General features: G+C 39.7%; 1 protein-coding gene across 2 annotated transcripts in view; it reads right to left on the bottom strand.

The window, feature by feature from the left end:
• Nucleotides 1–17,950, bottom strand: part of LOC134673241 (serine/threonine-protein phosphatase 2A 56 kDa regulatory subunit delta isoform) — a 126,739-nt gene that overhangs the window by 82,656 nt on the left and 26,133 nt on the right. For both annotated transcript variants that reach the window (XM_063531203.1, XM_063531202.1), the window contains exon 3: nt 601–781. In XM_063531203.1, coding sequence (XP_063387273.1) covers nt 601–781 — 181 coding nt within the window. The remainder of the gene's footprint in view (nt 1–600; nt 782–17,950) is intronic.

Raw genomic sequence — 17,950 nt, 5'->3', positions numbered from 1 at the left:
TTTATGACGAACTCCGATTGGGACCAACTGCTACTAAGTCAATTCGCTGTTGGTCCGGATTTTAGGGCAAATTGCGTATTGGACCAAACGCTTATTGGACAAACAGCGACCTGGACCAAATGCGAGCCAGACGAACGGCTAACAAATCCTTCTGAAATCAACATGGGGCTGTACGAGGGACGTTTAATAGTGGAAGTGCTTCAATATGATAACCCGAAATTTTTACTTCGGCGGACATAAGAAGAAAGAACTACGGTTAGTTTTGATTGGTGGTAGCTTGAACAGCTTCTGTTTATGGTTGTGTACGTGGAACCTGTTGGAGAACGTCTGGGCTGCCTGTTCCATCCCGGAGGTCTAGGACCACCCGCGGATTTCGGTACAGCTACCGTTAGTGCCTGACCTGATGGACATGGATATTGAATAGACACTAACCTTTGATAGGCCGTAGCTTGACCAGCTTCTGGTTATGGTTGTGTTCGTTGAACCAGCTAGAGAACGCCTGGGCTGCCCGTTCCATCCCGGCGGTTTAGGACCATCCGCGGATTTCGGTATAGCTATAGCTACCGTTAATGCCTGACCTGATGCTATAAAGACACTAACCTTTGATGGGTGGTAGTTTCACCAGCTCCTGGTTGTGATTGTGGACGTTAAACCGGCTGGAGCCGTGCCGCCTGGGCTGCCCATTCCATCCTGGTGGCCTTGGTCCATCGGCAGACTTTGGTACGATGGCAGCCGGCGGTGGCGGGCCGGATGCTATGGACGATGGCTTTTCTGGACGACCCTGTGACCAAAGAAAAAATCGGTCAGATGATTCAGAAAACAATACATAATGTATATTTTTAGAGATCAAGGGAACTGGAACGATAAGCTCAAAATGGCAATCAAAAGTACTATAAACTTGATAAATCGAAGCGACAAGAGCAAGCAGTAAGCAGCCCCTAAGACCGACCCTTAAGAGTGCTATTACATTTCGGGGTTGAGCGAGTTTAGGTATTTTACGCGCTGCGGCAGGCCGTGCCAGCTCAGTATTCCGATCCCTTCTACCACACTCGCACTACAATGATGGATTAAACATTCTTGATCCTTCGCGAAGCATATTGAAATCATCCATAACAACACTAACTGTACTTAACTTATAAAGTCCTAAAACTGTTATTTGATAAGTACGAAAATACTAAATGCAGTACAAATGTACATAGGGGCTGTTCATAAATTACGTCATCTATTTTTGACCCCCCCCCATCCCTCAAATCATCCAAAAATCATGCTTCGGATGACTCTGTTTCCTCCTACGTCATGCTACCATCATCCGATGTCCAGACCCCCCCGCCCCTCCTCCCATTTGAAACGACGTAATTTATGAATAGCCCCATACTCGTACTTATGAACGTATATTACTCGAAAGAAATTATAGGTACTCGCTTATTTACAAGAAACAAGTTACAAGAAACTGAAGATACACAGGGTCTGATGATGGAGCTGGAAGGTGGCCACGGGTACCAGTCTCTCATGTAACTAAACAATTTCGTGTTTGGGCTCGTTTGATTTGTCTCAACAAGATCTTTGACACAAGACAGTACTCAGGGTCTGATGATGGAGCTGGAAGGTGGTCACCATTACCAATCAACCATACAACTAAACCACATCGTGTTTAGGGCTCGTTTTATTAATCTCAACAAGATCTTTGACACTAGGTGATACTCAGAGTCTGATGATGGACCTGGAAGTTGGTTACCGGTACCAATCAACCATGCAACTAAACCACTCCATGTTTAGGCTCGTTTGACTAGTCTCAACAAGATCTTTGACACTAGGTGATACTCAGAGTCTGATGATGGAGCTGGAAGGTGGTCACCGGTACCAATCAACCATACAACTAAACCACTTCGTGTTTAGGCTCGTTTGATTCGTCTCAACAAGATCTTTGACACTAGGTGATAAACCAAATACGAAGCCCAAACACGAAGCCCAAACACGAAGTGGTTCAGTTATGTGATGGACTGGTACCCCTCGCCACCTTCGAGCTCCATCATCAGACCCTGAGTAGTATCTTGTGTCAAAGATCTTGTTGCGATGAATCAAACGAGCCCAAACACGAAGTGGTTCAGTTACAGGGTAGACTGGTACCCGTGGCCACAGTCCAGCTCCATCATCAGACCCTGAGTACTAACTTGTGTCCAAGGTCTTGTTGAGACGAATCAAACGAGCCCAAACATGAAGTGGTTCAGTTACATGATACTCATGATAGACAGGTACCCGTCGCCACCTTCGAGCTCCATCATCAGATCCTGAGTACTATCTTGTGTCAAAGATCTTGTTAAGATGAATAAAACGTGCTTAAACACGAAGTGGTTCAGTTACATGATAGACTGGTACTCGTGGCCACCTTTCAGCTCCATAATCAAACCTTGTGTATCTTCAGTGTCAAAGATCTTGTTGAGACTAATCAAACGAGCCCAAACACGAAGTGGTTTCGTTGCACGGTTGATTGGAACCGGTGACCACCTTCCGGCTCCATCATCAGACCCTGAGTACTATCTTGTGTCAAAGATCTTGTTGAGACGAATAAAACGAGCCTAAACACGAAGTGGTTTAGTTGCATGGTTGATTGGTACCGGTGAACACCTTCCAGCTCCATCATCAGGCCCTGAGTACTATCTTGTGTCAAAGATCTTGTTGAGACGAATAAAACGAGCCTAATCACGAAGTGGTTTAGTTGTATGGTTGATTGGTACTGGTGACCACCTTCCGGCTCCATCATCAGACCCTGAGGACTATCTTAAGTCAAAGATCTTGTTGAGCCGAATCAAACGAGCCCAAACACGAAGTGGTTTAGTTGCATGGTTGATTGGTACCGGTGACCACCTTCCGGCTCCATCATCAGACCCTGAGTACTATCTTGTGTCAAAGTACTTGTTGAGACGAATAAAACGAGCCTACACACGAAGTGGTTTAGTTGCATGGTTGACTGGTACTGGTGACCACCTTCCGGCTCCATCATCAGACCCTGAGTACTATCTTAAGTCAAAGATCTTGTTGAGCCGAATCAAACGTGCCCAAACACGAAGTGGTTTAGTTGCATGGTTGATTGGTACCGGTGACCACCTTCCGGCTCCATCATCAGACCCTGAGTACTATCTTGTGTCAAAGATCTTGTTGAGACGAATCAAACGAGCCCAAACACGAAATGGTTTAGTTGCATGGTTGATTAGTACCGGTGACCACATTCCGGCTCCATCATCAGACCCTGAGTACTATCTTGTGTCAAAGATCTTGTTGAGACGAATAAAACGAGCCTAAACACGAAGTGGTTTAGTTGCATGGTTGATTGGTACTGGTGACCACCTTCCGGGTCCATCATCAGACCCTGAGTACTATCTTAAGTCAAAGATCTTGTTGAGCCGAATCAAACGAGCCCAAACACGAAGTGGTTTAGTTGCATGGTTGATTGGTACCGGTGACCACCTTCCGGCTTCATCATCAGACCCTGAGTACTATTTTGTGTCAAAGATCTTGTTAAGACGAATAAAACGAGCCTAAACACGAAGTGGTTTAGTTGCATGGTTGATTGGTACCGGTGACCACCTTCCGGCTCCATCATCAGACCCTGAGTACTATCTTGTGTCAAAGATCTTGTTGAGACGAATCAAACGAGCCCAAACACGAAGTGGTTTAGTTGCATGGTTGATTGGTACCGGTGACCACCTTCCGGCTCCATCATCAGACCCTGAGTCCTATCTTGTGTCAAAGATCTTGTTGAGACGAATAAAACGAGCCTAAACACGAAGTGGTTTAGTTGCATGGTTGACTGGTACTGGTGACCACCTTCCGGCTCCATCATCAGACCTTGAGTACTATCTTAAGTCAAAGATCTTGTTGAGCCGAATCAAACGTGCCCAAACACGAAGTGGTTTAGTTGCATAGTTGATTGGTACCGGTGACCACCTTCCGGCTCCATCATCAGACCCTGAGTCCTATCTTGTGTCAAAGATCTTGTTGAGACGAATAAAACGAGCCTAAACACGAAGTGATTTAGTTGCATGGTTGACTGGTACTGGTGACCACCTTCCGGCTCCATCATCAGACCTTGAGTACTATCTTAAGTCAAAGATCTTGTTGAGCCGAATCAAACGTGCCCAAACACGAAGTGGTTTAGTTGCATGGTTGATTGGTACCGGTGACCACCTTCCGGCTCCATCATCAGACCCTGAGTACTATCTTGAGTCAAATAAATACATATAGAATGTTAGGTCGTTTCAAATATTTTTAATCCTGTCCGGTAGTTTATCAAACTGTACCATTATAAATTATAATACTATAAAAACAGTGCTAGGATCAAAGTCTCTCGTTGCGGTTTACACGCACACAGTATAGCGTTTTACACGGCGCCCGCCGCACACAATGATAAAAAACCTCGTCGTCGCCGTTGAAAATGTGCGGAGCCGAGCGACACACGTCCTGCCTGTACAAACTCTGCCGCGGCACTGAGCTGGCGAGCGCGCGTCATCGGTAATATAGAGTAGTTTTCTAAAAATTGCCAAAAAATTATAGTAGAATTTCATAAACACTAATGTATACCAACAGTATAAGCAAACGTTGCAGATTGCTTGTGTATGAAAATGACTTCAATATTAAGTAGATTTTCGTAGAAATTGACACTTGTTTCGGAGAGAAAATTGAGTTCGTTTTACTTTGATTTTTTCTTTCTCAAAGGTATGTAGGAAAAATATCGTTTGATATGCCTAAAGTACAGGGTTTTAGTAATACAAAATAGCCAGGTTTAGCAGAGTAAACTTCTCAACATTTCCAAATAAGAGCTTGCCGTTCAGTGCTTAACGGGGTTTTTCGGAAACGACCATCAGAAAAAAATTCATTACTAATTTAATAAGTCCTTTTTCTAATATTTACAACGATATTTAAAAAGATAAGAAGACGCTTTTACTGGAACAAGTACTCATTGTTTCTAATAATGAGCACAAAGTCCTGAATTTCGTCGACTAGTATCATCAATTTTGCATTATTTCGACTTTTCTTGTAAGAGCGCTCTTAAGAAAGACAATAATTACGTTTAGTCACGCGATTGCAGACTTATAGAAATAATCACGACCTGGCCCTTGTTTCACTATGCCACCGATGACAATTAAATTCACGGCACATTGCTGGTCCAAGGACGAAGATAAGTATCAACTTGGTGAAATGGTTTTTACAAAACTCGAGCTGTTCCACGTACTTCTTTTGCCACATCACTAATTAAACAGCTCAATGATTCTGGCCAAACTGGGCTCAATTGACACACTTTACTTGATCCACAAACAATATCGATCGGCAATAAAGGAACAATGGAGGCCATCAAAGATGGTCGCCAGGATATCAATAAAATAAAACGGTAGTTTACGATATGAGACGCGATAAAACGTCATGTGTTTACGAAGGGTTGCCAACCGTACTATATCATTTTTATGAGATAAATAAGAACTGGTTACCGTTGAAGGTAATATAGGCTCGTATTTTGTCTGATATTTCAAGGGAATATCGTATTTATTAACGGTTTTATAAAGGCACCCTTTTTCAGTATTGTCCGTTCCGTCTAATATTTCTGTATCTCCTGCGCCAATCTTGTCTAATTCTTGCAGCTCATTTCGAAAGTTAGACTTCAGAAAGTTTTAACATAAATCTTTTTTTTTAATGCTTTTTTAAACTATTTTAGTTCATTTGGAAAAGATAGAATTTTATAATATATATTTGCTTATATACGCTCATTAAGTTGTATGATTAACATGATTATGCTAGCTAGACATCAAATCAATCTTATATTTTGTAAACAATCAACATCTGATGAATACAGCACCAATAGACTTTCAATGATAATAATAATTACGGAGACTATCCACCCAAACTTCAATCCATAGACCGGTATACTGTTCTCTTTTTCTACAATAGTCCCAATGCCTGCTGAGACCGGTTCATGGATGTCTATTGTTGCACCTGTGAACGGGTTCCAGCAGGCGTTCTACATGACATAAAAACTCTCCAAGGGGCCTCTACGTGTTGGATCTGTGTCCCCACGCAAGCCTATAAAAAAAACCGGGATTTACAGGCCCGTGATTCCAAAAAAAAAAAAAACGGAGACTATCGACGTTTATTATTAATAGCTTTAGACATCTTTATCTCGTAGAGGCAGCCCTAAGTATTTAGGTCAATAGATGTGGGATTCAATGTCAATGTTGCCGCGCTGACCGGAACGGACGATAAGCAGATTGAGTCTAGAGACAGGTCTTATATTTAGACCGGCTGGAACGTCGCGTGGGCTAGAACATCAATTCCAGCATTGAATGTACGCCGTCAAAGACTCAACAATGTTGTTCATCTGTTTTTAGATTGTCGATACTATGATAACACGTACTAAAATGAGTTACAATTTTTGAAGTGAAAACTTCTTTAGCGGCGCTGTGCACATTCTGTGATGGGGAAAAAATGTTAAACTCACGACAGGTCACGTGACCGGAAGATTCGTAAGACGGACACGTGACCTGATCGAAAAACTGTTACAATGTCATTGAGTTTTCACTTCTGCCGGCACTCCCGGAGTGCAGCCCGTTCTTTTTTTAATACTTTCGATGTGGTGCCATCTCATTCAGAGGGGGAAACTAAACCTTTTTGGGATTGGTTCAGTTTCCTCGCGTTTTTTCCATGAACCTTAATTAATGAAAAAAATCAAATTCTCAACTATCGCAAAGATATTCAAACACGAGTTCCGTGCACGATCCGAGGTACGATTTTTATTGATTTTTTATCCGCGTCATATAATTTACATTAAATTAGAATATTATATGGAGATTGACGAGCTTTATAACTGAAAAATAATCTGATTTGATTATGCAAAAGCAGGGAAATATTTTTATCTAGGTCTTTAATAAAACAGGTAGGCGTGAGAGAATACGTTAATTAGTTTCCATAAAACTCGTTTTTATTATTTATTAGTTAATATTATTATATAGATCTATGTTTGAGAATATAGGACCGGATTAACTCTTTGTTCACCTCGGTTCCAATGTTTATTATATCCCTTGGTATACTTTTTAAAGGGTTTAATTTCACCAATCTTTTATTTTTGTTGGTTTTAAAAAACCATTATATTATGCGCCGTATAGTGTGCGTGCGTGCGTGCGTGCGTGCGTGCGTGCGTGCGTGGCGTACGTGCGTGCGTGCGTGTGTGTGTGCGTGTGTGTGTGTGTGTGTGTGTGTGTGAAGAAACTGATAAAGAGGACCAGTTGAATTGCTACTTTGTTTTACAAAACAATAACTCGAAAAGGGTGTGAAAGCCTATGCCAACCTTAACCCTCATAAATTATATCGAGAGGAAAGGGTGTCTTTGCAGAACTAGACTATAATTAAAATAAAGACTTTAGGCAAATACCTATCACTTTACATTTAACGCCCCCCTGGAAGGTAGTGGCCCTGCCTACGAAACTGGAGCTCCCGAGAGGGGGTTCGTATTCCGGTAAGGGCCTTTATTTCTGTGCTAATATCGAAATTTGTTTATGAGTTTCGTGCCTGCAATACAGCTTGGGGACAATTTGTTTTAAAGGAAAATTAATTTTATTATTTTTATATTAAGATTGAATCTCCAATACGTAACGAACACATCCGTGGCAGCCTCGGAATCCGTGACGTAGCGGATAAGCTGCAGGAAAGTCGCCTCCGATGGTATGGCCATTATACGCCGCAGACTGGTAGACTACGTCGGAAATAGAAGCCTCAATCTCACTGTCCAAGGCCCTAGATCACGCGGCCGTGGTAGGCCTAAGAAGCGCTTGCTGGACGTCGTGACAGCGGACACGCAAGAGAACAATCTCACACCTGAGGATGCCGAAGACCGGGCAAAGTGGAGAAGACTGAGCAGGAAAACGGACCCTGGCGCTAGGCCGGGAAAACGCTAGGTTGAAGAAGATTGAATCTCGAATAATCATACATTTTGAGATGTGGCCGTATATCGTCTCCCAGTTACCTACCCATAGTACAAGCTTCGCTTTGTTTGGGGCCGGATCGATATGTGAATTAAGATTGTCCCTAAAATATATATATTCCAACATTTCCAATCAAAGTTTGCTTAAGCAAAGTTATTATCAACAACCTTGATTATCCAATAAACGGCTTGTGTCGTAGAAAATAGATAGTGGCTAGATTCGTGATAGCAAAGCCAATCGATATCCTATATTGATCTGATTGCGCGCTTATCTATTATAGACAAGCTATCGGCGTGAATGGGCTAGACCTAGACATTACAATACCGTTATTTATCTATTTAATCATATAGCAAAATAGATATTAATGATGACATTGCAACACTTTGTCACTACAAATGCCATGCCAAGTTAGGCCTACTGTCCACGAGGCGTAGCTGCATAGACGCTGCACGCATCGCCGTGCAGCATTCATGCAGCCCGGCGTACTGACACTGTCCAAGCGTAGCGTAAGCGTATCGTAGCCTGCATTTTCTTTCATTCGTGATGATGTCGTCCAGTGATGAAGAAGTTATTTTGGCCTATTATTATCTTCGAAGTCGGCGACGACGCCGTTTATATTGGATACATCCATATATAGAAAAAAACATACATTGTATACTGTTCGTAGCTGCAAGAGAACTATCAGCAAATGACAAAGTATTTCATTCATTTTATAGAATGAGTAAAAAGACATTTCCACTATTTGCACAAACTTTGCAGCCGTTACCGCCATTTTTTCTCACAAATACTCAACGTGCTGTCCGTGCGATGCAGCCCGGCGTATAACACGCAGTACGCCTGGCGGCATGAAGCTTGCATGCAGCGTCGCTGACGCGACGTTGCCGCTCCGTGGACAGAGTTGTACGGTTTTGTATGTAGGCTGCAAGCAAGCGTACACCAAGCGTACAATGACGAATACGCGTCTATGCAGCTACGCTTCCGTGGACAGTAGGCCTTAGGTAGGTCTGACTCTGAGACATTCCTACGGGCTGTCCCGTACAGAGTACAGACGAATTTTATTTCCTGTTGCTGTTGCGATTATTTTTCTGTACATATTTTTGACCATTTGTCATAGAAAAGGAAACTCTTATACCTGCAAATCTTCAGAAAATTCGCTTTTCATCTCACAATTGGGCACTTCGTCGCACTCGCAAAACAAACAAAAGAAAAGCTTAGGTAGATGTACCTAATACATAATCCACTTAAATCAGATAATTTATTCGGTACATGCTTATGAAACGGAAGCAGAGGAACCACCGAAAGAATATTCCGGCCAAATCGATACGTTAGAAGCTAAAAAGGCTTACATTTGTAAATCCATTCCGCATTTTGTCGTAGCTACTTGTAAATCAATAACTGTCTAAGATAACTGTCGACGTTCAGTGAAGCGTGTGCAATAAATATATCGAGTTGATACCAATATAAACTCGCATATATTATATATTCTGTGGAATGTTTGGAGTACATGTCAAGTACATTACATACTTAATATACTCGGTTAAGTTAGTTTAAAAGTTTTTATATGACCGAGACTGTTGAGTCTAATTGTCTATCTGTTGAGTCCTTAAACTTAGGCACAAACAAGTACCTATTCATGCCCTATTTAGGGCCTAAATGGACCTACAAAGACGGCAACCTAGTCTTATTTTACGTGTAATATTCAAACCAGTAGTTTTTTGATATTTTTCAATGAAGGCTATTTGATTGATTAATGATTATGTAACCTAACCTACACATTATTAAATATCAAGAATAATTAGTTTCTTTATTTATTATTATTAAAGATCCGAAATAAATATTGCAAATATAAATTAAAATGTGGTAAATTTGTTAATTATGCCCAATATTCTAATATGTATCCCTTTCCCTTCATTTTCAACTCAACTTGTACTCAATTGATATTTGTTTGCGAGTTGCGAGGGAGCTAAGCTAATAATTTTGCTATATCAAATTATGCAATAAAGCCTATGAACATGATATTTACAGTACTTACCTACCTAGTTCGTCATTTACAAAGTTCATTCCTACAGGGAAAACGTAACCTAACTCAAGAAAACCAATCGATTGACCCGAAAATATTGAAAAGATTGATTACTCGCTCAAACACAAATATTCAATCAATCAAATAAACATTATCAACAATTCAATATCCAATGTCAAGGCTACGACATTCAAGTCACGTCACTCACGTCTAAAAATATCGATACGGACAAAGTGACATAAATATGTACTAATTAATATAATGGGCAATAAGGTGAATATATATTTTTGGCACTTTGTCCGTATCGATATTTTTAGACGTTACTGTACAGTCGCCATCAGATATATCGGAGCGGTCAAGGCGCTCACAAATATCTGAACCCGCCTCTATTGTTAAGGCGTTAGAGCGCGTGTTTAGATATTGTGAACACCTTGGCCGCTACGATATATCTGTGGAGACTACAAACGGTGGATCAACGCCACCACAATAAGGTTTATAGTCAGTATGCATAGATCATCCATTAATAAAGATACCGCATCAGAAAACTCCACAAATCACCACAATCAATTACAAAGATTGATTGCAATAGTCTGAATAGTCTATGGTATAATGGCATATCGCACCGTGGAACAAATGACGTCATGGTACTGCCGCGTTTAGCATTTCCATCGTATATGCATATGAAAACTCATTCGATTGTATACCTTGTTCTTATACAATAAGGTACATATTTGAATGAGTTTTTAAATGCACTTACGATAGATAGCACGGTAAATTGGTTTTGTGTCAGTGCCCGGAACGGTATTACGTCATTCATTGTTATAGTTGTGTGATAACGTTGAATATAGATAGACCTGAGGCCGAGGGTCTACCGCGAAAATCGAGGTTTCATTATCTGCCTCTCTATCACTCTAACATATTCGAGTAATAGAAAGGCAGACAAGATTACTAGTTTCGCGGTAGACTGTCTGATAAGAAAATGCTGGCAAAAATCTGTTCTCTATAGAACGAATTGCAGTTATTGTAACTGTCTGGTAATTCTGGTATACCTAAATGTATACAGTAAGTACAGTTCTGCAATAAACTGATGTTTCTGAGTTAGTCACAGAAGTGACCCGCTAACCCGCGATTTTTCGAATGTCATAAGCAGAGGTCGGACAGGACAGGGTGAATTAGCTCACCAGTCTAATTACCTTATTCTTAATTCGACGTGGCTTACATCATATTATATAGCTCACCCTTTCTGAACTCTGGTCATAAGTCCATCGAACTTAATATGAACAGCTAACATATATTTTGTCATCAGTCCGTCAATCTGAACGACGGTCAACACAAATAAATAAAAGTTATTTTGACCAGTCGTCAATCTGTTAACCTATTTATCAACTTCAGCTCTACCTTTTTGGATCATTGCAGCCATGCAGCTCATAATACTTTGGAACAAGAATAAAATTCTCGTGGTGGCGCATCAATCTGATTCTGAGTAGTTCCGCGACTAAGTGCCAGTTGCACCAACCACATTTGACAGACTGATCATCGTCAGCCGGCGCGCTAGCTAGGGTTCTAAGTGACAAAAAAAGGTCGAACCTTTTTTTTCTTGATTAAAGCATGAAACTTGGCACAGTTGTTCCTTATATCAAACCAAGCCGATTTCGATCGGTAGCCCGAAGGAGCCCCCCCTCTGGGGCCGGAGAGGGGGGGGTCAAAGTACCGCTCGCCCGGCTTCATTCTTAAAATTCTAACAGGCCCCGTTTAGCTAATAGGTCATATTTGGTATCAATTTCGGATAAATCAATAACGTAGAATTCATTTCTGGTATAAAAAATTAGCAATTTGTAGAAAAAAATAAAAAAAAACTCAAAATATCTAATTTTTCAAGTTTAATTTTTGTTTCTTATTTATTGTCAGAATTAAACTGCCTGGTTTTTCTACATATAAAAAATATGATGATAAAGCCTATTTAATGCAGATTTTAAAAACATAACTTTTACATATCTTCATTAAGAGGAAATTGCATAAAAAAAAACTTATATCGTCTCGCGCCGGTGAATATCTTTTTACCGACATCGGAATCGATATAGACAACATCCGAAGTACACACTCTGGAGACCGATTAAAAGTATTGTTTATTGTTGTAGATAGATAAAGATAGAAAAGCGTACAAATATTTTCTTATGTGTCGTTCAGTGAAAAAAGGGACCTTGGAAAAAATTATCACAGAGCCTCGCGTTTGTATAGAAGCATACTCGTAGGTATTTAGTTAGTGCCAACCACTCCATGGACTCCATGGTCGCTGTTCTCAATAGGGGATATTACTGCAATGTTCTGCCGCCAATGTGCAGCACTACCGACTCTAGTAAATTCATAAACTAACTTATACATACTGTACCTTAAACTGTTTTTTGACAAGTTTTCACAGACAATAAAATATGACATTGATGCATCAAGGCGGTTTGTTAACCAGGGCCTATCGGTAAAAGCGAAAATCGAAATTAAGTTATCTGCCTCTTTATCGAATATGCAAGAGTGATAGAGGGATTAGACAACGAAACTTCGATTTTCTTGTTTCGCGGCAGACCCCCAGATTGTTAGTGATTGACAGATAGTGGTAGTGGCGCTACCTACGCAGAGTTTTGCGTAATATTCCCTATTAATAAGAAGTAAACTATAAGTATTATTTAATCTGCTTACTTATTACATTATACCACACTTTAATCGTCGTTGCGTCTTGTGTATTAATGCAATTCCTTCCCCTGACACATGAATGGGTACATTTCATAATTCACGTATATATGTCAGTTTCAACCATATTCTGGCCACAGCAGGGTTGTCAGAACAGTTTGGAAACAGTCATCTGCTCCTTGCTTCCATTCCCAAGAAGACGGACTGAGCAAGTTTGACGACGAACTAATGTCTGATCCCAAACATCAACCACACGGTACACTGCGCGTAATGAGGCATTTATACGGCTCCCTTTTGAACAGGTATAACATTATACAACTCTTCATTTCAATATCCCGGTGTAACTTGTCTTCTTCAATATTGCACTTATTACCGAACATATAATATCTCATTTTAGTATTTTAGGGGAATGCTTTTAGCCACCGCTATTGCTCCATCTTGTAAGAGCTTGGATCCTTGTAGTAGCATGGCTGAACTCTGAACAGGTTCCATGTTTCCAACTCACTTTTTCTACCCTTTCAGCTGAATGCTCGAAACAGGGGTAAGACTTCAACTCTTTTAGGGTAAATAAAAGAGTTTAGTTAAGTAGCTTACAGAATAGATAATTTTATTGGCTTAAAAATAGAATTCCCTGGCCTATTGTGGATGCAATGGAGTGACATGTGATATAATTGAGTTTTCCACTGTGTCAACGTGAGCCCACAAATCCTGTAGTTGGGGAAATATTCGTACGCATGAATCTAGTCTAGCTGCTATAACTACATCGTCTATGTCTACTGTGCTTATCAATACCTTGCAATGACTATTTTACAGCATCTGCAACTAGGGCCATCATATGAAATGAATCGGACTCTTCATGGTTCTTGGAGTATTCGGAACCTCACGAGGAACATTACTTATAACATGTTTCTCTACACAATTTCGCGATGGCATAAATAAGGACTTATAACTCTTCGAAGTTTTGTCAACACAGTGTCTCAAAATGATTTACCTAGTGCTAAAGAAATGAGTTTCACTAAAATATCAGTGGTTATAAGTGAAGCTTATCATCATGGTAAATTTAACTCTTATTTCTATCGGGCTCTGAAACACCAGGAGTCTTACTCGTATTCCAAGCATTCTCTCGATCGACCTTGTAATACTGTAAGCTCAATAAGACTTGTGATAATAAGACTAGATGATATATATATGAAAATATGTATTTGATAAATACACTCAAAACATCCATAGGTAATTCAGGAACAAGCTTTCACGATAAACACAAATATATGCCTTCTAGGATTTGAACCGGGTTCCCCATTTAATATATGGTGTATAAAAGTGAGATCTAAGCATAGACCCTTTTTAGCTTGGCCGATACAAGGATTCAAGCTCCTACAGGATAGAGCAATATCAGTAAATTTAATAAATAACATTCGCCAAAAGTTTATTATAACTTCATATGATGATATGTGAAATAGCCTTGTAAAGTGAATACCTTACTGATAAAGCCGTTGCTAAATAATAAAAAAAATGCCTGAAATAATTCTTTACTTGAATAGACTATTGAAACAGAAGCAGCCTTATCAGGATAGAATTATATGTTTGGGGCTTGGGGGTCAGACGTTAGTTCCTCTTTAAACTTGCTCAGTCTGTCTTCTTGGGAATGGAAGCAAGGAGCAGATGACTGTTTCCAAACTGTTCTGACAACCCTGCTGTGGCCAGAATATGGTTGAAACTGACATATATTATATACGTGAATGATGAAATGTACGCATTCATGTGCCGGGGGAAGGAATTGTATTTTTTAATACACAAGTCGCAAAATTAAAGTGTGGTATAATGTAATAAAAATATTTAATAATACTTACAGTTTACTTCTTATTCATTGAGAATAGCGACCATGGAGTCCATGGAGTGGTTTACACTAATTAAATACGAGTATGCTTCTATACAAACGCGAGGCTCTATGATAATTTATTCCTAGGTCCCTTTTTTTACTGAACGACACATAAAAAATAGTATTTGTACACTTTTCTTACTGAACGACACATAAAAAATAGTATTTGTACACTTTTCTATCTTTATAATAGGATCTATAAAGGATCTACAACAACAAACAATACATTTAATCGGTCTCCAGAGTGTGTACTTCGGATGTTGTCCATAACGATGCCGATGTCGGTAAAAAGATATTCACCGCGCGAGACGATATAAGATTTTTTTTATGCAATTTTCTTTTAATAAAGGTAAGGAAAAGTTACGTTTTTAAAATCTGCATTAAATAGGCTTTATTGTCATATTTTTTATATGTAGAAAAACCAGGCAGTTTAATTTTGATACTAAATAAAAAATAAATATTACACTTGAAAAATTAGATTTTTTAATTTTTTTTAATTTTTTTTCTACAAATTGCAATTTTTTTATATCAGAAATGAATTCTACGTTATTGATTTATCCGAAATTGATACCAAATATGCCCTATTAGCTTAACGGGGCCTGTTAGAATTTTAAGAATGAAGCCGGGCGGAGCGGTACTTAGACCCCCCCTCTCGGGCCCCAGAGGGGGGGCTCCTTCGGGCTACCGATCGAAATCGGCTTTATTTGATATAAGGAACAACTGTGCCAAGTTTCATGCTTTAATCAAGAAAAAAAAGGTGTTTGCACTTAACATCCTCACTACGCCCCGCGCCTTTACTATGAAACTTTCCATACATAAAAATTTAGCGAACTCTTTAACGTTCGTAACAGTTTGGTGCAACCGACCCTAAATCAAATTTGCTGCAGCACTTTGCAGGTATGTGATCCCGCCGTCTGCCGTCTCAAACCAAAATGTCAAATGTCACTTTGAGTTTCGTATTACATAGGTGTGTGCATTGTACAAGCTACAGACTTAGGTACTTATAGACCTGATAAGTCCGTATTATGAAATTTTGAAACATTATATAATGCCACGTAAAAGAACTACTTATAACCAACACCGTATACTTTAGGCTCTGTAATAGAGACGAGTTTAAATAACTATTGGCATTTCCTAATTTTAATAGTTTAAGGTTTACTTACTCGCTGCCTTAGGTTCAAATACGCTTAGCATAGCCTTATTCAAATTCCAATCGTAAAAGTTTTGCGCATCGGATTCAAGCCGGCCTATGCAGATGGGAGTAGATCCAACCCAAGTACAAAACGACAAATATCACTAGAAGTACGAAATGAAATTAAAACTTTTAACACATAGCACCGATCGAAGCCAAATGTCACATGTAACTTGAGACAGGAGTTTTTGCCACACTGTTAAGTGATAATTCGTAAACGTTTTTGCAAATACTGAAGGTTCACCTATGGATAGTCAGTGAAGATGTGATCAGTACAGTCAGTAGCAATAGTTGCTAAGCGGGCGAGGTATTCAAAATGATTTTGACGCGACCACGACCCTATTGTTAAGAGAATAAGAGCGCGTCAAGGTAAATTTGAACACCTCGCCCGCTGAGCTTCTGCTGCTGACTGTATGTCAGTGGGCATAAGGTCGCATGTCATACAGGAGCCGTGTGAAGATGGGACTCTGTCGCAGTACATTGGGGTCATGAGCCGCTGCGTATGCAAATTGTGCCCGGTGACGCTTGGGCACCGTTATAAATTGTAAATAACGTAGTATGCTGACCGGATATTTCGTTTTTATCTTATAATATATATGGGCAATAGCTTGTGCCCCCAATTTCGTGCGATGATGATGATGATTATTAAAAACTATCCTGTATCCTCCGTCGGGCCTCAAACTATCTCCATACGAAATTTAATCGAAAACGGTCCAGCGGTTGAAGCGTGAAGAGGTAACAGACAGACAGAGTTACTGATTATATATTAGTCAGATCTTATATATAATTGAGTAATAACTTAAAAATAAGTAAAATGCTCATCTCTTAGGTAAGCATGTTCCAACCTAGACTGCATCGGCACTTACCATCAGGTGATATTGAGGTCAAATGTTTACCTTTTTCCAATAAAAAAAAAACTAATACTCACCTAATCAGTTTGATATAACTTTTTTAATAAAAGATAATTTAACCCTGACATCTGATAAAGATTGCGGGCCATTTAAATGTGACCCAGTACTATTTAGACTATTTAAAGAATGTCGAATTGTAGATTTCCAATAAAGATTCCTAAGTCCTCAGCAATAAGATCGTGATTGGAACTAGCAGTTAAGAGCCATAAACTTTAGTGCTAGAGCTTTAATTCCAGACGGGGTAGATAAAGGACATAGCGATAGTAAAATCTACTGAAAATAGCTCCCTCGGCCAAACTGAGCAGACTCGTGAGTTTTCTTTAAAAATAGACCGCACAGAATACACACACACACACAACACACATTCGTACAGAACACAGTATACAGGGTGGCTAAAAGATAACTGCATTCCCGTTGCCAGGGAGGTTTTGGGATTATACTGAGCAACTTTTATTATGGGACCAACTGCGAAATCGCGAAATAATTTTTTTTACGATTTCGGGGTTGGTCCCATAGTAAAAGTTGCTCAGTATAATCCAAAAACCTCCCTGGAAACGATAATACAGTTATTTTTAGCCACCTATATGCAGTTACTTAACAAAGCTTGTTAAAAGCGACGACAGATCTTCCCTTATAGACGGTCATCTCCAATTTGACCTTAATATTTTTGCACGAACTTTGTACAAGTTCGCTTACTATGTTAAAACCATAAAAAAACAAACGAATATTCCTAAAGATTTACAACGTGTTAAACACCGTGTTTATAACACAACTCACCTGAGATTTCTTAAAGATGATGGAGAGAGTACGCCCGCCAAAATTCGCCGCCGTAGTAGCAGACACGAACATTTTAAAAAATTCAGTCCGACGCAAACAGTCTACGCTATTTTCAGAGCATTCCGATCAATAGCACAAATTCAATAACATCAAAACTTTCGCGTCTAGTGCACAAACTATCACTTTCCTCATTTGGGCTAAAACACACGAACTTTCTCTACAAAATAAACATTCGATACAGTGAGTCATTTATGAATAACTTGATTGCAAGGTTTCGGAACATGTGTGTTGGAAACGTATGCATCTAGTAGTGGTATTCGACTTTTATTGATGATGCCTGATGATATTGAAGGGTATGGTGTATTCTTTTGTGAAAAGATTTCTTATGCATCAAGGAAAGTTGAAGTAGGAGTGTTGCGATTTCATTCTAAGCTTAGATATGACACAAAAATGTTTAAGTATATCACAAATAGCGGATGAAACAAGGCAACCTTAAGTACCTATATGCTACGAGTATGATGG

This window comes from Cydia fagiglandana, chromosome 18, assembly GCF_963556715.1.
Source record: "Cydia fagiglandana chromosome 18, ilCydFagi1.1, whole genome shotgun sequence".
NCBI classification, from domain to species: Eukaryota; Metazoa; Arthropoda; class Insecta; order Lepidoptera; family Tortricidae; genus Cydia; species Cydia fagiglandana.
Note: the sequence above shows the minus strand (reverse complement) of the source record. Positions and strands in the feature narration are given on the sequence as shown.